Here is a 23,035-nt window from a genome sequence, read left to right as displayed (position 1 = left end):
CTCCCTCCCTGTCTCCGTTCCTCTCCCCATCTCTGCCTGCGTTCCCTCCCGCGTAGAAAGGGCAGCACCCCGGTTTGCGCGGGGCCTCGGGTCTGCATTTAGCTGTCAGGCTCTCCAAGGTGATGCACAGGTAGGCGAGTGACGGTGGCCGGGGGAGGCAGAGGTGGCGAGATACGGAAAGGAGAGCAGGCCTGGCGGCTGTCCGGGCCAGTGTTTCCTGGGATGCAGGTCTCCGCCCAACCCACTGAAGAACGCGGGGCGGGCCGGGGAGATGGGATGAAAGCTCCGCCTGGGCGGGTCCCAAAGCCTAGCCGGCTGTCTGCAAACCCGCGCATGAGCAGTAGACAGTCCACCTCCCGGTACCTGGACAGGCTCTGGGATCCCAGGGATGCTCAGGAAAGAATGACAGCCCTCCTCTGTGTAGAGTCTCTCGCCGGACCTGGAACTCAGGGATCCTAGACAGGTCAGCTGGAAGGAAAGAGACGCCTCTCCATACCCAGCCAGAGGTTCACTACGAACGAGAGGCCGCAGCCCTGCCCCCACCCCCTCCCAACCCCGCGTCCTAAAGCTCCTCCAGCAGAGCCGGGTGTGCCTCCTGGTTGAGGAGTGATTCCAGCGGAGCGAGCTGTTCCACGTCCTTCAGCTCCCCCAGTGGCGCCGGATCTAGGAAAGGTTGTGCATTTTGCTGAAACTCTGCGACAGGAGCTCATCTAACAGGCTGGAGGGAAGTGCAGACTAGCGCTGAGGCTCTTGGAGCGGTTGGGAGGGCGCCCGGATGGCTTGCATCTGTGCTTGACGCGGAGGCCTCCGGGGTCGCGGGCTCCGGAGGTGGAGCTGCCCCATCTTCGGGTTCCCACGCTGCCCTGGTGACCTGGGGCTCCAGCCCCACCAGCGATTCCGCTGGGACGTGGGTGGCGCCAGCACACCTTGGTCTGTGACTCAGCTGGAGCGGACCCAGGCTGTTCCACTGAGCACGCGCCCAGCAGGCTGCTGTGCTGCGGATCCTGGTCTTCCTGTCATTTGTTGGGGGTGCGGAGGCCACCGAGGAGTCGGAGGGTGGGAGAACCCCACTTCCACAGCAGCCAGGGCAGCATACGCAAAATCCCCGCGTGCCGGGGCAGGTTGGAAGATTCCTTCTGCCTGCGTAGCCTGGCTGGGCTGAAGCAGGGCGACAGTCCCTGCTTCCTGGCTCACGAAAGCCCCCTGTGGGAGAGCCCCAGGCGCGCAGGGCATGTGGGCTGCGGGAAGCCCCGTTCCCCGCGCCCCGGTGTAAGTGAACTCGATAGAGGAGGAAGGAGGGTGACACCTGTTGGGGTGTCAATTAATAACCACAGTGGCCTCAAAGAGCTCCAATGAAAGGAAGAATTGCACGTCTCTCACTTTAAGTCCAGAGCTAGAAATGATTAAGCTTAGTGAAGATGTAGAATTTTCATCGCTAGAGAGAAGTCAACGCTTGGCTTCAAAACTTCAAAGGATGGGCAGAGCGCACGGCTCACGCCTGTAATCCCAGCACTTTGGGAGGCCGAGGTGGGCGATCATGAGGTCAGGAGATGGAGACCATCCTGGCTAACACGGTGAAACCCCGTCTCTACTAAAAATATTTTAAAAAATTAGCCGGGCGTGGTGGCGGCGCCTGTAGTCCCAGCTACTCTAGACGCCGCCGAGGCAGGAGAATGGCGTGAACCCTGGAGGCCGAGATCGCGCACTGCACTCCAGCCTGGGCAACAGAGTGAGACTAAGAACAAAAAAAAAAAAAAAAAAAAAAAAAAAAAAAAAAAAAAAAAAAAAAGAAGAAAGAAACGAAACGAAAAAAGGAAAAAAAGATTGCTGCTTATTGACAATTCACCTAGCTACCCAGAAGCTTAGATGGAGATGTACTTGGAAATTAATGTTATTTTCATGGCTGCTAATACAGTATCTACCCTTCAGCCTGTGGATCAAGGAGTGGATCAAGGAGTGGTTTTGACTTTCAGGTCTTAGTATTAAATAGTAAATGCATTTTGTAAAGGTATAGCTGTCACAGACAGTGATTTCTTTGATGAATCTGGATAAACTTAATTGAAAACCTTTTGGAAAGGATTCACCGTTAATCCTTTCATGATATTTCAACCTCCTCCCGTGAATCACAAATGTCCTTAATAGCAACCCTTAAATGCCATTAAGGACATTTGTGATTGATGGGAGGAGGTTGAAATATCAACATTAACAGGAGTTTGGAAGAAGTTGATTCCAGCCCTTCTGGATGACTTTGAGGGCTCAGGATGTCAGTGGAGGAAGTCCCTGCAGATGCAGTAGAAATCGCAAGACTAGAATTAGAATTAGAACCTTAAGATGAGATGAAATTGCTGTAAACTCATGATAAAACTTGAACAAATGGGGAGTTGCTTCTTATGGATGAGAAAAAAAAGTATTTTCTTGAGATGGAACCTACTCCAAGTGGAGATGCTATGAACATTGCTGAAATGACAGCAAAGGATTTAGGATATTTCATAAACCTGGTTGAGAAAGCAGCAGCAGGGTTCGAGAGGGTTGACTCCAGTTTTGAAGGAAGTTCTACTGTGGATGAAATGCTGTCAAACAGCATCATATGCTACAGGGAAATCTTTTGTAAAAGGAACAAACTTCATTGTTTTATTTTAAGAAATTGACACGGGCAATTTCTTAAGAAATTGTTTTATTTTAAGAAATTGACATGGGCAACCTTCAGCAACTCCCACACTGATCAGCCAGCAGCCGTCAATACAGAGGCAAGATCCCCACCAGCAAAAACATTATGACTTGGTAAGGCTCAGATATTCATTAGTATTTTTTAGCAATTAGGTATTTTAAGTTATGTGCATACTTTTTAGACATAATGCTATTAACTACTAATTAATTATTAAATAGTCATTAGACGACAATATAGTTTAAGCATAACTTTTGTAAGCACTGGGAAATAAAATGTTTGTGCGACTAACTTGATTGTAAGATTTGCCTTATTGCAGTGGTCTGGAATCAAACCAACACTATCTCTGAGGGGTGCTTGTAGGTTTTTGGTTGTAACATTTGCCTTATTGCAGTGGTCTGGAACCAAACCCACACTATCTCTGAGGGGTGCTTGTAGGTTTTTGGTTGTTCTTTGTTTTGAGATGGGGTTTCGCTCTGTCGCCCAGGCCAGAGTGCAGTGGTGTGATCATAACACACTGCAGCCTTAAACTGCTGGGTCAAGTGATTTTTCTACCACAGCCTCCGGAGTAGCTGGGACTACACACATGCAGCACTATGCCTGGCTATTTTTTTTAATCATTTTTCTTTTGTAGAGATGGGGTCTCACTATGTTGCCCCACTGGTCTTGAACTCCTGGGCTCAAGCAACCCAGTCACTTCAACCTCCCAAAGTGCAGCCATTACAGGCTTGAGCCACCGCACCCAGCTTGTCTGCAGTTTTTAAAAGAAAAACGGCCCGGCGCGGTGGCTCACGCCTGTAATCCCAGCACTTTGGGAGGCTGAGGCAGATGGATCACGAGGTCAGGAGTTCAAGACCAGCCTGGACAAGATGGTGAACCCAGTCTCTACTAACCCGGGCACAGTGGTGGGCACCTGTAGATCCAGCTACTCGGAAGCTGAGGCAGGAGAATCGCTTGAACCCAGGAGGCAGATGTTGCAGTGAGCCGAGATCGTGCCACTGCACTCCAGCCTGGCAACAGAGCAAGACTCCATCAGAAAAACAAAAAACAAAACAACAAAAAAACTCCGTAATTTAAAAGATTAAAAGTTAAGGTAGATTTTTACAAATGTATGTCTACCATTATAGTATCATACAGAATGGTTTTACTGCCGTGAAGATTCTCTGTGCTCTGTTTCCTTGTCTTCCTTCCACTTGGTTCATGGCAACCACTGATGTTTCTACTGTTCCCACGGTTTCACCGTTTCCGGAACGTCATATAATTGGAATCGAACAGTATGTAGACTTTTCGGATTGGCTTCTTCTCTTAGCAATATGCATTTAAGTTTCCTCCTTATATTGTTTTGTGGCTTGACAGATCATCTCCTGTTAGCAGTGAGTAATATCCCGTCACCATTATACTTTTGTCAAGACTCAGAACGTACAACGTGAAGAGGAAACATGAATGTGCACGGTAAGCTTTGAGCGACAATGAAGGGTCAAGGTAGGTCCTGGTTGTCACAGGTGCACTCCTGTGAGACAGGAAGCTGTCGTGGGGAGGCTGTGTGTGGGGAAAGGGACATATGGGAAGTCTGTACTCTCTGCTCTGTTTAGCTGTGAACCTGCACTTCTCTAAAAATAAAATTAGTTAAAATTAAAAGCAAAAAATTAGAAAAATTAAAACATTACAATGTGTCATATAGTTTTCAAATCGCAAGACAGAAACATAATAAAGTATAGAAAATAACAAGGATAGGAATAAAACATCAGTGACAGAACGCAGAAGACAGAAACGTGGAGCCAAACACATTAATTTATTTTAATCACTAGTTATATTCATTTATACTAATTTATATTAAACATATTCAAAGAAAAAGGCAACCAATATAGACTGACCTCAAGATGATCCAGATGTTGGAATTAGTGTGGATTTTTAAAGTAGTTATTATAATTCTTACTAAAATCAAAACCCCAAAAACCCTTATAAATAAATGGATAGGAAACATAGCAGAGAAGAAAAACTACAATAACAAAGGCTCAAGTGGAAATTCTAGAAGTGAAAGTTTTCCAAGTTAAAAAATAATAATCAGTTGTCTTTAGGAGCAGCTTGGAGGCGGTAAAGAGTCAATGAACCTAAAATACAATTGAAATTATTCAATCTGAAAAATGTGAGCAGTCATAGGTTGGAGTGTGGGAGCTTTTCCTTTGGTTAGTGCTTTTAGGTAATCTTGGTTTTGATATGATTATTAGGCTGATCTGTCAGGGGCTAAGCCAGAGTTTATCTTGGTTTCAGCACTGCTTTAAACAAAACTCATGATATCCTTGTGTTCAAGATGGAAGAAGAGTGGACCAGATGACAATATTTCGATGCAGTCACTCTTAACCTCTGTTGCTCTCCCGGTGGTCTAGCTGGGGTTTGTATAAAGCGGAATGGGAGAAACAGGGATGGAGACCCCACCTACCCTCTCCATTTGTCCACTTGTCCTCCTTCACTAGTGGATAAAGTCCGTGGGAACAGGTAATGTATTATTTTAAATCTGTATCTTCTGTTGTCAAGATCTGTAATTAGTTCTGCTCACTGGACTGGGGTCAGGAACCGAGGGAACATGAGGCTGAACGAGGTGACATGGAGTCCGAGAACACACTGTGCCTGCATGCAGAATGTTTGTGCCAGGAAAACCAGTCAGCAGGCAGATGGTCTCAGATACCAAGTGGGAGGCAAGATTCAGTTTCATGAAGGCGGTGATCCTCAATGTGTGCTTCGTATCACTTGCTTCGGAATGACCTGGAGTACTTGTTCACATGCAAATGTGGAGCCCAGTCCTAGACCTGCTAAGCCTGCGTCTCCACGGATGGTCTCAGCAGTCGACATTGGAGACCTGCTAAGCCTGCGTCTCCACGGATGGTCTCAGCAGTCGACATTGGAGACCTGCTAAGCCTGCGTCTCCACGGATGGTCTCAGCAGTCGACATTGGAGACCTGCTAAGCCTGCGTCTCCACGGATGGTCTCAGCAGTCGACATTGGAGACCTGCTAAGCCTGCGTCTCCACGGATGGTCTCGGCAGTCGACACTGGAGACCTGCTAAGCCTGCGTCTCCACGGATGGGTCTCAGCAGTTGACATTGGAGACCTGCTAAGCCCGTGTCTCCACGGATGGTCTCGGCAGTAGACATTGGAGACCTGCTAAGCCCGCGTCTCCACGGATGGTCTCGGCAGTAGACATTGGAGACCTGCTAAGCCCGCGTCTCCACGGATGGTCTCGGCAGTCGGCATTGGAGACCTGCTAAGCCCGCGTCTCCACGGATGGTCTCGGCAGTCGGCATTGGAGACCTGCTAAGCCCGCGTCTCCACGGATGGTCTCGGCAGTCGGCATTGGAGACCTGCTAAGCCCGCGTCTCCACGGAAGGTCTCGGCAGTCGGCATTGGAGACCTGCTAAGCCTGCATCTCCACGGATGGTCTCGGCAGTCGACACTGGAGACCTGCTAAGCCCGCGTCTCCATGGATGGGTCTCAGCAGTTGACATTGGAAACGTGCAGGTCCCTCGGAGACGCTTATGCAGATAAATTTGAACTGCTGTGTTTCAGGGTTAGGGAGCTGGCAAAAGCAAGGAACAGACCAAGCCCTTGGGTGGGAAGGCTGCATAACCTTGGCACTATTAGCGTTCTGGGCAGAACAGGATTTTGCCACATGCTTCGCAGCATCCCTAGCCTCTACCCTCTAACACCACATCCCAGATGTGAAAACCAAAAATATCCCCTGGGAGGCAAAATAGTCACCAGTTGGGAACAGGAACCACTGCTTTGTGGGATCAGAGTAGTTACTTTGTTTCCAATCCAAGGATCAGAACCCAAGATGAGACAAAGTGCAGCTATTGGAACTGGAGGGCCAAGCTGGAGCTAGACCTACAACAAACGCTCCAAAAGCTCCTTTCTGGGCCTGATCCCGTGCCTCAGCTACCGAGCTTGTACAGATGTCATGTAACTCTAGATCTGGTGACTGATGGAATTCAAAGGCTAGAACTAGATAGGGTCTTTCAGGTTAGGCCAGCACACAACGTGGGCTTTTGACAACATCCAGATGCTTGAACCAACCTGAAGCAGAATTTCCCATGACATCTGATCCACAGCCTGGATGTGGAGCACTCACTGGGATTAGATGCCATGGGAATATTGTGTTTAGGAACTCTGAAAGAGACAGGCTTCAACAAAGCAGACCTAAGCAACACTTAGCATTTGAATTTCTTCAGCTTCCATTCCAGCCCACAAGGACAAAAGCATCCCATACATATCCACTGTGGCTAATCCGTCCTCAGTAGGGAGTTTCCCCAGCACTACTCTCCCCTCTGCTCTGAGCCTACTTGCTCTTTTGTAATGTTTCCACTTTCGGTCCCACTCCCTAACAGATGATTTGTCCTCTCCACCCAGGCCCCTAGTTCTGACATTTGGACTGTCTGTGATCTGGGTAGTACTTCGGAGGCAGAATCAAAGCCTTGTTGATTGGATTGGGAATTTCTAACTTCCTATTAAAGGCACTGATCAAGCATCTATTGTATAAGATTATGATCCAGTAAGACAGATTCCACAAGCAGTGTAGGAAGAATTGGTTTCTAGTACACTGTATGCTTCAGGACAGGAAATCCAGAAAAAAATTCTGTGGTACATTAAGTGTGTACTGTAGGTTTCATTTCCATGCGAAAAATTGTAGTTAGCTAGAAAGTACATCCAGGAGGCGGAGCAAGATGGCCAAATAGGAACAGCTTCAGTCTCCAACTCCCAGCGCGAGTGACACAGAAGACCGGTGATTTCTGCATTTTCAACTGAGGTACTGGGTTCATCTCACTAGGGAGTGCCGGACAATTGGTGCTGGTCAGCTGCTGCAGCCCGACCAGCGAGAGCTGAAGCAGGGCGAGGCATCGCCTCACCTGGGAAGCGCAAGGGGGAAGGGAATCCCTTTTCCTAGCCAGGGGAACTGAGACACACAACACCTGGAAAATTGGGTAACTCCCACCCCAATACTGTGCTTTAAGCAAACGGGCACACCAGGAGATTATATCCCACACCTGGCCGGGAGGGTCCCACGCCCACGGAGCCTCCCTCATTGCTTGCACAGCAGTCTGCGATCTAACTGCAAGGCAGCAGCGAGGCTGGGGGAGAGGCGCCCGCCATTGATGAGGCTTAAGTAGGTAAACAAAGCCACTGGGAAGCTCGAACTGGGTGGAGCTCACAGCAGCTCAAGGAAACCTGCCTGTCTCTGTAGACTCCACCTCTGGGGACAGGGCACAGTAAACAACAACAAAAGCAGCAGAAACCTCTGCAGACGCAAACAACTCTGTCTGACAGCTTTGAAGAGAGCAGTGGATCTCCCAACACGGAGGTTGAGATCTGAGAAGGGACAGACTCCCTGCTCAAGTGGGTCCCTGACCCCTGAGTAGCCTAACTGGGAGACATCCCCCACTAGGGGCAGTCTGACACCCCACACCTCACAGGGTGGAGTACACCCCTGAGAGGAAGCTTCCAAAGCAAGAATCAGACAGGTACACTCGCTGTTCAGCAATATTCTATCTTCTGCAGCCTCTGCTGCTGATACCCAGGCAAACAGAGTCTGGAGTGGACCTCATCCAACAGACCTACAGCTGAGGGTCCTGACTGTTAGAAGGAAAACTATCAAACAGGAAGGACACCTACACCAAAACCCCAACAGTACGTCACCATCATCAAAGACCGGAGGCAGATAAAACCACAAACATGGGGAAAAAGCAGGGCAGAAAAGCTGGAAATTCAAAAAATAAGAGCGCATCTCCCCCGGCAAAGGAGCGCAGCTCATCGCCAGCAACGGATCAAAGCTGGACGGAGAATGACTTTGACAAGATGAGAGAAGGCGGCTTCAGTCCATCAAACTTCTCAGAGCTAAAGGAGGAATTACGTACCCAGTGCAAAGAAACTAAAAATCTTGAAAAAAAAGTGGAAGAATTGATAGCTAGAGTAATTAATGCAGAGAAGGTCATAAACGAAATGAAAGAGATGAAAACCATGACACGAGAAATACATGACAAATGCACAAGCTTCAGTAACTGACTCGATCAACTGGAAGAAAAAGTATCAGCGATTGAGGATCAAATGAATGAAATGAAGCGAGAAGAGAAACCAAAAGAAAAAAGAAGAAAAAGAAATGAACAAAGCCTGCAAGAAGTATGGGATTATGTAAAAAGACCAAATCTACGTCTGATTGGGGTGCCTGAAAGTGAGGGGGAAAATGGAACCAAGTTGGAAAACACTCTTCAGGATATCATCTAGGAGAACTTCCCCAACCTAGTAGGGCAGGCCAACATTCAAATCCAGGAAATACAGAGAACGCCACAAAGATACTCCTCGAGAAGAGCAACTCCAAGACACATAATTGCCAGATTCACCAAAGTTGAAATGAAGGAAAAAATCTTAAGGGCAGCCAGAGAGAAAGGTCGGGTTACCCACAAAGGGAAGCCCATCAGACTAACAGCAGATCTCTCGGCAGAAACTCTACAAGCCAGAAGAGAGTGGGGGCCAATATTCAACATTCTTAAAGAAAAGAATTTTAAACCTAGAATTTCATATCCAGCCAAACTAAGTTTCATAAGTGAAGGAGAAATAAAATCCGTTACAGATAAGCAAATGCTTAGAGATTTTGTCACCACTAGGCCTGCCTTACAAGAGACCCTGAAGGAAGCACTGAACATGGAAAGGAACAACCGGTACCAGCCATTGCAAAAACATGCCAAAACGTAAAGACCATCAAGGCTAGGAAGAAACTGCATCAACTAACGAGCAAAATAACCAGTTAATATCATAATGGCAGGATCAAGTTCACACATAACAATATTAACCTTAAATGTAAATGGACTAAATGCTCCAATTAAAAGACACATACTGGCAAACTGGATAAACAGTCAAGACCCATCAGTCTGCTGTATTCAGGAGACCCATCTCACATGCAGAGACATACATAGGCTCAAAATAAAGGGATGGAGGAAGATTTACCAAGCAAATGGAGAACAAAAAAAAGCAGGGGTTGCAATACTAGTCTCTGATAAAACAGACTTTAAACCATCAAAGATCAAAAGAGACAAAGAAGGCCATTACATAATGGTAAAGGGATCAATTCAACAGGAAGAGCTAACTATCCTAAATATATATGCACCCAATACAGGAGCACCCAGATTCATAAAGCAAGTCCTTAGAGACTTACAAAGAGACTTAGACTTCCATACAATAATAATGGGAGACTTCAACACTCCACTGTCAACGTTAGACAGATCCCCAAGACAGAAAGTTAACAAGGATATCCAGGAATTGAACTCATCTCTGCAGTTAGCAGACCTAATAGACATCTATAGAACTCTCCACCCCAAATCAACAGAATATACATTCTTCTCAGCACCACATCGCACTTACTCCAAAATTGACCACATAATTGGAAGTAAAGCACTCCTCAGCAAATGTACAAGAACAGAAATTATAACAAACTGTCTCTCAGACCACAGTGCAATCAAACTAGAACTCAGGACTAAGACACTCAATCAAAACTGCTCAACTACATGGAAACTGAACAACCTGCTCCTGAATGACTACTGGGTACATAACGAAATGAAGGCAGAAATAAAGATGTTCTTTGAAACCAATGAGAACAAAGATACGACATACCAGAATCTCTGGGACACATTTAAAGCAGTGTGTAGAGGGAAATTTATAGCACTAAATGCCCACAAGAGAAAGCTGGAAAGATCTAAAATTGACACTCTAACATCAAAATTGAAAGAACTAGAGAAGCAAGAGCAAACACATTCAAAAGCTAGCAGAAGGCAAGAAATAACTAAGATCAGAGCAGAACTGAAGGAGATAGAGACACAAAAAACCCTCCAAAAAAAAAAATCAATGAATCCAGGAGTTGGTTTTTTGAAAAGATCAACAAAACTGACAGACCGCTAGCAAGACTAACAAAGAAGAAGAGAGAGAAGAATCAGATAGATGCAATAAAAAATGATAAGGGGGATATCACCACCGACCCCACAGAAATACAAACTACCATCAGAGAATACTATAAACACCTCTACACAAAAAAACTGGAAAATCTAGAAGAAATGGATAATTTCCTGGACACTTACACTCTTCCAAGACTAAACCAGGAAGAAGTTGAATCCCTGAATAGACCAATAGCAGGCTCTGAAATTGAGGCAATAATTAATAGCCTACCAACCAAAAAAAGTCCAGGACCAGATGGATTCACAGCTGAATTCTACCAGAGGTACAAGGAGGAGCTGGTACCATTCCTTCTGAAACTATTCCAATCAATAGAAAAAGAGGGAATCCTCCCTAACTCATTTTATGAGGCCAACATCATCCTGATACCAAAGCCTGGCAGAGACACAACAAAAAAAGAGAATTTTAGACCAATATCCCTGATGAACATCGATGCAAAAATCCTCAATAAAATACTGGCAAACCGGATTCAGCAGCACATCAAAAAGCTTATCCACCATGATCAAGTGGGCTTCATCCCTGGGATGCAAGGCTGGTTCAACATTTGCAAATCAATAAACATAATCCAGCATATAAACAGAACCAAAAACAAGAACCACATGATTATCTCAATAGATGCAGAAAAGGCTTTTGACAAAATTCAACAGCCCTTCATGCTAAAAACGCTCAATGAATTCGGTATTGATGGAACGTACCTCAAAATAATAAGAGCTATTTATGACAAACCCACAGCCAATATCATACTGAATGGGCAAAAACTGGAAAAATTCCCTTTGAAAATTGGCACAAGACAGGGATGCCCTCTCTCGCCACTCCTATTCAACATAGTGTTGGAAGTTCTGGCTAGGGCAATCAGGCAAGGGAAAGAAATAAAGGGTATTCAGTTAGGAAAAGAAGAAGTCAAATTGTCCCTGTTTGCAGATGACATGATCGTATATTTAGAAAACCCCATTGTCTCAGCCCCAAATCTCCTTAAGCTGATAAGCAACTTCAGCAAAGTCTCAGGATACAAAATTAATGTGCAAAAATCACAAGCATTCTTATACACCAATAACAGACAAACAGAGAGCCAAATCATGAATGAACTTCCATTCACAATTGCTTCAAAGAGAATGAAATACCTAGGAATCCAACTTACAAGGGATGTAAAGGACCTCTTCAAGGAGAACTACAAACCACTGCTCAGTGAAATAAAAGAGGACACAAACAAATGGAAGAACATACCATGCTCATGGATAGGAAGAATCAATATCGTGAAAATGGCCATACTGCCCAAGGTTATTTATAGATTCAATGCCATCCCCATCAAGCTACCAATGACTTTCTTCACAGAATTGGAAAAAACTGCTTTAAAGTTCATATGGAACCAAAAAAGAGCCCGCATTGCCAAGACAATCCTAAGTCAAAAGAACAAAGCTGGAGGCATCACGCTACCTGACTTCAAACTATACTACAAGGCTACAGTAACCAAAACAGCATGGTACTGGTACCAAAAGAGAGATATAGACCAATGGAACAGAACAGAGTCCTCAGAAATAATACCACACATCTACAGCCATCTGATCTTTGACAAACCTGAGAGAAACAAGAAATGGGGAAAGGATTCCCTATTTAATAAATGGTGCTGGGAAAATTGGCTAGCCATAAGTAGAAAGCTGAAACTGGATCCTTTCCTTACTCCTTATACGAAAATTAATTCAAGATGGATTAGAGACTTAAATGTTAGACCTAATACCATAAAAACCCTAGAGGAAAACCTAGGTAGTACCATTCAGGACATAGGCATGGGCAAAGACTTCATGTCTAAAACACCAAAAGCAACGGCAGCAAAAGCCAAAATTGACAAATGGGATCTCATTAAACTAAAGAGCTTCTGCACAGCAAAAGAAACTACCATCAGAGTGAACAGGCAACCTACAGAATGGGAGAAAATTTTTGCAATCTACTCATCTGACAAAGGGCTAATATCCAGAACCTACAAAGAACTCAAACAAATTTACAAGAAAAAAACAAACAACCCCATCAAAAAGTGGGCAAAGGATATGAACAGACATTTCTCAAAAGAAGACATTTATACAGCCAACAGACATATGAAAAAATGCTCATCATCACTGGCCATCAGAGAAATGCAAATCAAAACCACAATGAGATACCATCTCACACCAGTTAGAATGGCGATCATTAAAAAGTCAGGAAACAACAGGTGCTGGAGAGGATGTGGAGAAATAGGAACACTTTTACACTGTTGGTGGGATTGTAAACTAATTCAACCATTTGGAAAACAGTATGGTGATTCCTCAAGGATCTAGAACTAGATGTACCATATGACCCAGCCATCCCATTACTGGGTATATACCCAAAGGATTATAAATCATGCTACTATAAAGACACATGCACACGTATGTTTATCGTGGCACTATTCACAATAGCAAAGACTTAGAATCAACCCAAATGTCCATCAGTGACAGACTGGATTAAGAAAATGTGGCACATATACACCATGGAATACTATGCAGCCATAAAAAAGGATGAATTTGTGTCCTTTATAGGGACATGGATGCAGCTGGAAACCATCATTCTTAGCAAACTATCACAAGAACAGAAAACCAAACACCGCATGTTCTCACTCATAGGTGGGAACTGAACAATGAGATCACTTGGACTCGGGAAGGGGAACATCACACACCGGGGCCTATCATGGGGAGGGGGGAGGGGGGAGGGATTGCATTGAGAGTTATACCTGATGTAAATGACGAGTTGATGGGTGCTGACGAGTTGGTGGATGCAGCACACCAACATGGCACAAGTATACATATGTAACAAACCTGCACGTTATGCACATGTACCCTAGAACTTAAAGTATAATATTAAAAAAAAAAAAGTACATCCATGAAGAATCTTGATTAAGCTTGTTTAATCCTAGTTAAACTAGTTACTAGTTAAACAATAATTTCACAACAATTCAAGAACTCTTTAAAAGCATTTCCTCTGAATATTTTATTCAGAAAAAAAACACAAAAAGATAAAGCAGAAACAAAAATGCCAGTCATTTGCAGTATCTGTCGGCTTTCAATTTGGCTCTCCTGTTTAAGCAAAGAAAAGTAATAAAATTAATCTGTGTAAAGCATGCCATATATATTCAACTGCTACTAAATGTAAAAAGCTTTAAAACTGTGTGGTCAATTTTGGTTATTATATTACCACAACACTTATATTAAAATATGTATACTTTTAAATTTGGTTTCTATAAAAAATGGATTCTAATCTTGTAACAGTTATTTCCTAACAGTCAATAAACGTTGCCTAAGGGCTTTTTCAATCCACAATAGCAATTTTAATTATTCTGGAATTTAAGGGTGCTCTAAATTTCCATTCAACAGGGTGAGAATGCTGTCTTATTAGAAGTGATAAAAGTTACAGGACACAGAGCTTATTTCGTTTTAGAGTCCACATCCTGATTGTATTTTATATCTTCTTCTTGATTTCTTCCATCTGGATACGTATTCATTTGCTCAGCTGGAAAAAATTCTTAACATTATGTACGACTTTAGGTGTGAAGTCTACCAGCTAGTTAACAGGAAATATGTAATTAAAGATTGCCTTATCAAGAAATGTAAAAAAAAGGGTAAGAGTAACTTTGCAACATAGGACTTCAATGAGCGGCTGGTGATTATCAAAATCTGGCACTTAATTGACTTATACTTGGACACTCACAGCTAAACGTCTCTGCCTGTTTTCCTGTGTTGTAAATCTAGGACATTACTTACCCACATAGGAAGAGTAATAAATATTAATAGTGTGCTATGACAAACATCCTGCACTCTTCCAAATCTTACAATAAAACTGCTTCAATTTCACTTGTTTAGCTTTTAGATTTTTAGCTGATCTATTCTTATTTTAAGGAACCTGAACTACTCTAACAGAATCCACATAATTTTTACATTAGTCAAACTGCTTCTTTCTAACTCTGGTTCCAACAGGTATAAAAAGATAATGATAAATTTATGAAGTAGATACAGTCAAACCTGAATTTCTTAAAGTATATACTTAGAATCGGTTATAATTTTTAGATTCTTTCTTGACAGACTTTTCCCAAACTTATGATGTCCTCTCTAAGTAATATTGCCACATTCATAAATTAGAAATAAAGACAAAAATGTGAAAACTATAGTAATTTAAGAGAACATAGGTTTTCTACACGCCATTTCTATTGGATACTGAAAATAGTGGAAATAATAGCTACCTGTCCAGAAGCGTCTCATGCAAAAATCCATCTTTCCGAGCCTTTTTAAGAATTTTACTGTCTTCTTTACTTATTTTAAGTTTGTGGTCTTGGAAGCTCTGAAATTTCTTTCTGCAAAGAAAATGTCTTCATTGAAAAATACCTCAAACTCTGATTATACATATTTACTATTAAATTTATAAATACTGTTAATTTATTTTTCACTTATTAAAAAAGTCTAACTGTAGGCCAGGGGCAGTGGCTCATGCCTGCAATCCCAGCACTTTGGGAGGCCAAGGCAGGCAGATCACTTGAGGTCAGGAGTTTGATAACAGCCTGTTCAACATGGTGAAACCCTGTTTCTACTAAAAATATAAAAATTAGCTGAGCATAGTGGCACGTGCCTGTAGTCCCAGTTAGGAGGCTGAGGCAGGAGAATCACATGAACCTGGGAGGTGAAGGCTGCGATGAGCCGAGATCATGCCACTGCACTCCAGTCTGGGCAACAGAGTGAGACTCCATCTTGCGGAAGGGGAAAAAAAAAAGTCTAATTGTATTTTTTTAATAAGCTGGAGCTTCTCAACCACAAAGATGACCTCCATGACCCCTCAAAAGGAGGGCCACTCATTGACTGGGAAGAACCACAAGGCCCCACTTCTATTAGGGCATGCCGGCTGGAGTCCTCCGTGTCCTGGCCATAGCACAGCCTTTGACTGGCATCACACCCGTTCTGTGAATGAACAGGGAGATGGACTAACCCGCATGACGTTAGCTTTGAGAGCTGGTATGATGATTAGGAAAACTGAAGCCTTGAGAACAGCATTGAGCTCAGGGCTCTGTCCCAGAGGCTACATTGTGTTGCCTCTTCTTGTCCACCAGTTTTTTTTTTCTTTTTTTAATTTTTTTGAGACGGAGTCTCGCTCTGTCGCCCAGGCTGGAGTGCAGTGGCCAGATCTCAGCTCACTGCAAGCTCCGCCTCCCGAGTTTATGCCATTCTCCTGTCTCAGCCTCCCGAGTAGCTGGGACTACAGGCGTCCGCCACCACGCCCGGCTAATTTTTTGTATTTTTTAGTAGAGACGGGGTTTCACCATGTTAGCCAGGATGGTCTCGATCTCCTGACCTCGTGATCCGCCCATCTCGGCCTCCCAAAGTGCAGGGATTACAGGCTTGAGCCACCGCGCCCGGCCGTCCATCAGTTTTAATTTAATTTTGTCAGAGAGGGTCTTGCTCCGTCACCCAGGCTGGAATGCAGTAGTCATCAGAGCTCACTGCAGCCTCGGACTCCTGGGCTCAAACAATCCTCCTGTCTCAGCCTCCCGAGTAGCTTGGCCTACAGGCATGCACCACCATCCCCAACTAATTAGGTAATTTATTTTGAAAGCACTTTGAGAAGCACTTCACTGTCAAATCTGTAGGTCTAAAAGGAAAAGAATACATACACATAATTGATTTCACACTGTTTTACATTTCCTTTGTCTTCTTCTGGAATGTCATCTTTTTTCTTGGTTTCTCTTTCAGCACAGGATCTAATCTAGATATTGGAAAAGAGAATCCAATGGGTTATATGTTTATCTTCCACCCTCCCCACTTTACGTATCACGTAAGAACATTTGAGATGATTTCTTATGCAGAAGGAAAAATTAACTGATCAGCTATATTCAGAAAAAGGCAGGTTTTGGCTATGTGTTTTTACTTCATATATATATATATATATATATATAATCTATATGAGTAACTGCTACCACGTGCTTCCTCCGCAGCCCTTGGGTCAGAAACACTACAGACAAAATTATTTCAAAAACATTTTACACATCAGATCCTGCTAGGCAATAAAGCAATCATTAACGAATTTAATTTACACTAGGATCAAATTATCCCTAGTAGACAAGCGTTCATTTGATCAGATTGAAAGCTTAAGATTACTATTTTACGTCGCACAGACTATTACCAAATGTATTAAAACTTTTAACACTACACAACTTGTTTTTAACTAATTGGAACCCACCTCTTTTACTAACTTCTTATATCCTCCAAAGTTTGGATAGATATTTACTATCACATGTCATAAGTTAACTGATCTGCATTCAACAATTAGGATCGCCCACAGAACAGGCAATTGGCAGAGGTAAGGACTCATGTCTCCTAAGGATCTCTGTGGCCAGCGTCCAATTCCAGGACTGCTTAGAAAGTGATGACAAACAACGTGTTTGTGCCAATGACATCTTTGTGACAGTTTTGATTAGAGGGTCCCAGAAGACCTGAAAACATTCCCTGCTAGGGCCTGCAACACAATGCTACCTTTAGTAAGAGGGATCTGTGTTCTGGTAGATAAGGCAAGGTCATAAAGGTGAATGGCTGACAGAGATTAGGAGAGCCTGCAATTAAATGGTAAAGGAAAAGAGTCCTAAATAATCACTGTTCAGAGCTTCCAGGTACTTGACTAACCAGAGACCCAGACAACTTTGCATTTCATCTGAAAACTGCTTTAAATAGTGAAACACACAATCTTTGTATAAGTATCTTTGTCTCTTTGTATAAGTGCAAAGCACTGCACATATATTTGCAATTGTTGCCTTCAATAACACTTTTGTGATGATATCCAGATGAAAAATAAATATGATACAATAAAATATAAATAAATAAAATTAAAGGTAATTCACAAACCCATCTGCATTTCCCCAATGACCTGTTCCCTGAGAAGCAATGCGCTATGAAATATTGAGTGGCTTAGGAGTCAGCTGGGCCTGGCTACACATCCTGTCTTTACCATACCCTGAAATCACTATGTGATTTCCATGAACTGACTGTGAAAAACCACGAGGATGTAAGGAGGGTCTGAGGCTGTCTTCCTATCTGTAAGGCTGAGCTCACATCCACCTCACAGGAGCCTGATGGAGATTTGAGACTACAACACATGTGCCGGGTACATGCAATGAAAAAACATAACTAACATTTCACTTCTCTAACAATAATACCTACATTTTAGATTGAAATTGTTTGAGCTTTAGATTTGAAATTATTTGAAATCAAGACTATTGTAAAAAGAAATCAAACATATGACCGGAAATCTAACATGAAGCACGTACAGACATTTGACAGATGCTTTTAAATTACACTGGTAGTAGAGAAAAATGTAACATAAATTTTTATGCTCTAATTATAAGAAAGAAGGGCATCTTAGAAAAGGCATTTCCCCCATCTCTTAGAGCCTTCCACTCCGGCCCCTACAATGCATCACAGAGCAAATCTGGGTCAGACTGGATGCAACCTGTGATTCCCGACAGAGACAAACAAAGCAAGGTTCAGGATGCTCACTACCGGGAAGGAATGCCAAGGAACAGAAAAACCATGTGTCAAGAAGGAGGGAGTTATTCTTTAGATACATATATATCATTAAAGATCACTGGCTTTTGCTGAGTCTAAAAAATTAAGCCTTAAATGTTTTCATCAAATTCCAGCTAACTACCTGATTTATCTAGGTTATACTAACAGTATTACTTAGAATTTCACCTTGATATGAAGATGTCTGTGTAACTTTTACAATGATATAAAACAAAGAGTAGGATTAGGGAGGAAACAGGCCAGTGCCTGGTGCAATGGATAACGTATCTGACTACAGATGAGGGAATTTAGCCTGGAATAAGGAACTTTTATTTCCAGCTTAGTGACACATACAAATTGTAAAAATAAAATAAAAATCATGTTTTATGTGATTCATGTTTTTCCTAATGCAAAGAAGACTGGTACTATTAATAAAAATATTTTTAAAATGTGAGGGCTAAAGCCCCAGAGGTTCTGCTATGATTTTTTATGTTTCATAGAGTGATTTTCATCATGGAAGCTCAAGCATTACGTAAATACAAATGCATATACCCCTGACCTGGTAATTCTGCGTCTGGAAATTTATCTTCAGGTCCACCCGCACATCTACAAGTGGATGCATATTCAATGTTTTGTATTGCAGCACTGTGTATATGAGCAAAAGACTGGAAACAGCCTACATTTCCATCTATAAGAGACTAAACAAATTAAGGTACATCCCTAAAATGAATATTATGTGGCTGTTAAAAAAGAGAGAGAAAGGAAAGAAAAGCAAGAAAAAGAGAAAACTTTCTACATTCAAACTAATAGTAGAAAACTCTCCAAGATACAATTTTAAGGAAAAAAAAATTAAAGTCTAGAAGACTATAGAGGAGGCAAACTTTAGTGTAAAACAGTTGAAAATTATAAACATATTCATGTGTTTATAAAGAAATTTTAGGAGGCTATAAAAAAACAAAACAAAGGGAAAGAGATAGGAACCGGAGCTGGGACACAGGTGAGTAAGAAGAATGGCAGGCAGATGTCTTCATAGGCTTTTATTTAAAAATGTTGAACCACGTGTACATATTTTCTCTTTTAAAAATTAGATTTTAAAATACAAGCAAGAAAACAAGAAAACGAAAGCCTAAAAAGATCATGCAGAACTACTCAAAAAAAGATAGTAATCCATGGAGATAACGGCAAGGTAGCTCCTAGATGCACTGATTTCTCTATCACATTGTATAAACAAGCCACCAATTATGGGATTTATAATAAAAAATGAGTCCATTTGAAACACCACATTATAAAAAGCTATTAACTAAATCTTTAAAGTGACAGTAAATGATGATTTAACATTTTAAAGAGACAGTCACATTGCATGTGTGAATGTGGTCATTTGTATAGAATGTCATAATTACCTTGATCATTTCTTCTTCTCCTGCTGTCTTACTTTTTGCTTCTATGTCCCCAGCTTCATTGCATCTAATAAAGCAGCTATTTGAAGCCAATAAAGCCATTTTCCCCTAAGTGAAACAAAATAACAAAATAAGAGTCATGAGGATACTTCTTGTAGAAGAAACGTTGTGTTTAGATTGAATTAATTTTTCCTCCCTGATTTAAAAATCACAGAAAAGAACTTAGAGAAAACCTGAAAAATATAATACAAGAACATGCAGAAAAGGAAACCAAAATCACCTATTATTTTACTATTCAAATATTACCACAATAAACATTCTTAGTGTATCTTCCTAGTAGGACTAAATTCTAATTAGATGAAGTAGGATTGCTTCCTTTCTAAAACATCTACGGTGATACAACTGATTTAGTTCAGTTTGAAAAATTAACTTTAAAGAACATAATTATGAATGCACACTTTATTCAAATACTAGCATTTTAAGTAAAATTTATTTTCCTCACAATTAGAAAACACGAAAAGGCATATACAATGCCTTTGGTGTTTTGAATTTAAGAATCACTGTCTGAGGGACTTTTGTGTGTGAAAATAAATATTTATATGCTTTTTTAGTTGTTTAATGTTTGATGTATTATACTGCTTTCTATTAAACAAAACTTTAAAAACTGATCTTCTTGTGTATCAAAATCTGGGTTATAAATTTGGTTAGCTTGATTCCCTTAACAAATATAATGTTTATTTATAACTTGTATTTGGTTGATTCTTTTGGAAAACTTGGAATACCATAATATTTAGACAAAATATTTAGAAATACGATTATAAAAATATGTATTTAATATAAATATATATAAAAATATATAAAATATGTGATATAACTTATATCACATCCAGTTAAAAAGTGCTCATAACATGGATTTAATTTCTTCGTCAAGGTCGCAAGGGCTGGTGGTCTCTCATCTGGATGGCGCCTGCTGAGTCCTGGAACATGCTGCTGTGGTCCAAGGCGATTTAAACCTGTGCCGCAGATTATTCACCTGAGTCTTTTTGCAATAGAATTTTAAGACCCTCTTTCATTTAAATTTTTGAAACTTAGTGTCCTTCCTAAAAATAAAATGAAATGAACTTTCCTAAAGTGTTGTATTATTAGAACTATCTGGCTCATCATCCTGGCCTCACGATATATTGGCTTTTTCTACTGGTGTAATTTTTATTAGAAGTATCTCATCATAACTAGTAGGATCATCTCAAAGGGGTTGCAACACATTAGTGGGTCATGAAATCAGTGTAGTGGTTCCTGAATGGTATTGGGGGGAAAAAGAAAAGGGAATACACACAGACACACAGAGGAAGGGGTAAAAGAGAGTAAGAAATATCAAGCTGCGTAACACATGAACAAGTAAGTATTGTTAAGTACAACTCTTGCTTCAGTTATACACATGTCTGCGCTGGGCTGCAATGTAAAAATGCATTTCTCAATGGGTTGGGTCAAAATAGTTTTCAAGTCACTGACTTAAGATTTTATCCCAGGGGATGAGGAAATTAGTCTAATTGATTACCTCTTTCTGGGGGGATGTCTGTTTAATTTGTCATCTTAGAAAACACTGCTGAGTTCCTATTTTCAGTTCCTGATTGTATACCACCAAAGCGCTACTCAAAGGCTGAGCTTATCTTCCACTTGCTTGTGCCCACTGGTCCTTACTGGTTTTCATATAGTTACCTACTTTTTAAAGACTGTTTAGCACTCACATACTTTTGTTCAATCTTTACTTCTCACACAAACAGAGAAAGGAAATTATGTATTCTGTACCAACAAAGATTTAACAAAACATCCATATACTACAACTGTCTAGATTAGAGTGCAGTGGTGTGATTCTTAAAATTAAGAATTAGTATATTATCTTTTTTCTCCTTTTATATTAAAACTATCTTTTCGTACACTATTTGAAGCTTATGAACTGAAAGTCCTTTAGAGATAATTTACTTCAATGAACTATTATTATTTATTTTATGCACAAATTGTCACAACTTGGTCTTAGCTTGCTCCACTGTTCGCTTACAGTCTCTAATGTTTCTGAAAGCATCCATGATTTCTGCTACAAAGAAGATACTTAGCAACTACTCTGAGACCTAAAATTGACTGGTTCTTTAACGGAAATGAGATCCGTATCTAGGCAGTAGGGTATAGAGAAATAATTGTGGGCAAAAGTACTAATGCTGTTTTTGTTGCACTATATTTTGAGATCTCTTTAAGGCTCTATGTTCTTATTGACTGATTCCAATTTAATGTATTATACTATTGCATCCTACTTTTTTTTTTTAAATATATTATGATTGTTACAGACTTTCTGTTATACTGACAGGAAGTTTTTATAAACAATAACAGCACTTACATTTTGAAAGACTGGTTCCCATTGTTCTCTTGGTCCGATTGCATCTGAACGCCCAACAACAAGCCCATCTGAATTGATACCAAGATACTTTCCATAGCCAGATTTCAGGGCAATTCTGTACATTAATAAGATAGATAAAAGTTAAAAACTGAGAGGAAATTAATTATAGAACATCAAAACAGGACATGTGCATATGTGTGGGTGTGTACATATCTAAACTTTCAGGCTGGACACACTCCAAGTGTTCAAAAGCTGCATGTGGCTGAGTGGTGACTCACTCTGTAATCTCTGTGCTTTGGGAAGCCAATGGGAGAACTGCCTGAGGCAAGAAGTTCAAGATCAGCCTGAACAACACAGTGAGACCCCATCTCTACAAAAAATTTAAAAAATTAGCTGGGCATGCTGGCGTGCACATGTGATACCAGCTACTGGAGAGGCTGACACAGGAGGGTTGCTTGAGTCCAGAAATTTGAGGTTATAGTGAGCTATGATCACATCACTGCACTCTAATCTGGGTGACAGAGTGAGACTCTGTGCCTTAAAAAAAAAAAAAAAGCTACATGTGACTAGTTGCTGCCATATTGGACAGCGCAGTTTTAAATTTACAGTTTTGTATTTTGCTTTTTTAATATAAACATTGTACTTATATATTACATAACAAGTATTTTCCAAATTCATCATTCTTCAATTATACTTCTTTAGTTATAAAGTTCAATAATAAATTATTAAAACTTACTTTTTCTGTTATTACAAATAGTTCTATTTACATCTATTCTGTACATAAAACTGATTTATCGTCAGAAAAAATTCCTAGAAATAACTGGATCGAAGAGTATAAACTACAAAGTTCTTATGTCATCAAACTGTTTACCAGAAAATGCTGTTTCAATTTACATTCTTACTTCAAATTAAAAGAGTATGTTTTGTATCATGGATTTTTTTTTAAACATTATGACTTTAAAAAAATACTTGAAAACCTGATATGGAAAAAACAGTATCCTATTAATTTGCATTTTAGTATTTAACTAGCATAACAATTGTTTTTCTTT

At 41.2% G+C, this 23,035-nt stretch overlaps 1 protein-coding gene and 1 long non-coding RNA gene across 3 annotated transcripts in view; one reads left to right on the top strand and one right to left on the bottom strand.

The window, feature by feature from the left end:
• Positions 1 to 339: 339 nt before the first annotated feature.
• LOC135971052 (uncharacterized) lies at positions 340 to 21,105 on the top strand. 2 transcript variants are annotated; one of them, XR_010587116.2, is made up of 3 exons: positions 340 to 2,781; positions 4,022 to 4,117; positions 20,529 to 21,105. It is a non-coding gene; the product is annotated as an uncharacterized lncRNA (long non-coding RNA). The 2 variants fall into 2 exon arrangements; XR_010587115.2 differs by lacking the exon at positions 20,529 to 21,105 and adding an exon at positions 4,937 to 11,245.
• The window catches only part of FRG1 (FSHD region gene 1), a 22,662-nt gene continuing 13,255 nt past the window's right edge, over positions 13,629 to 23,035 (bottom strand). Inside the window, exons 5-9 of the mRNA XM_065545791.2 lie at positions 21,987 to 22,101; positions 19,601 to 19,705; positions 16,319 to 16,410; positions 14,900 to 15,010; positions 13,629 to 13,739 (exon numbers count right to left, since the gene is read on the bottom strand). Of these exons, the coding sequence (XP_065401863.1) occupies positions 13,703 to 13,739; positions 14,900 to 15,010; positions 16,319 to 16,410; positions 19,601 to 19,705; positions 21,987 to 22,101 (460 nt within the window). The 3' untranslated portion in view covers positions 13,629 to 13,702. The remainder of the gene's footprint in view (positions 13,740 to 14,899; positions 15,011 to 16,318; positions 16,411 to 19,600; positions 19,706 to 21,986; positions 22,102 to 23,035) is intronic.

Source organism: Macaca fascicularis, chromosome 5 (assembly GCF_037993035.2).
Source record: "Macaca fascicularis isolate 582-1 chromosome 5, T2T-MFA8v1.1".
Classification (NCBI taxonomy): domain Eukaryota; kingdom Metazoa; phylum Chordata; class Mammalia; order Primates; family Cercopithecidae; genus Macaca; species Macaca fascicularis.
This window is presented reverse-complemented; position numbering and strand designations above follow the sequence as displayed.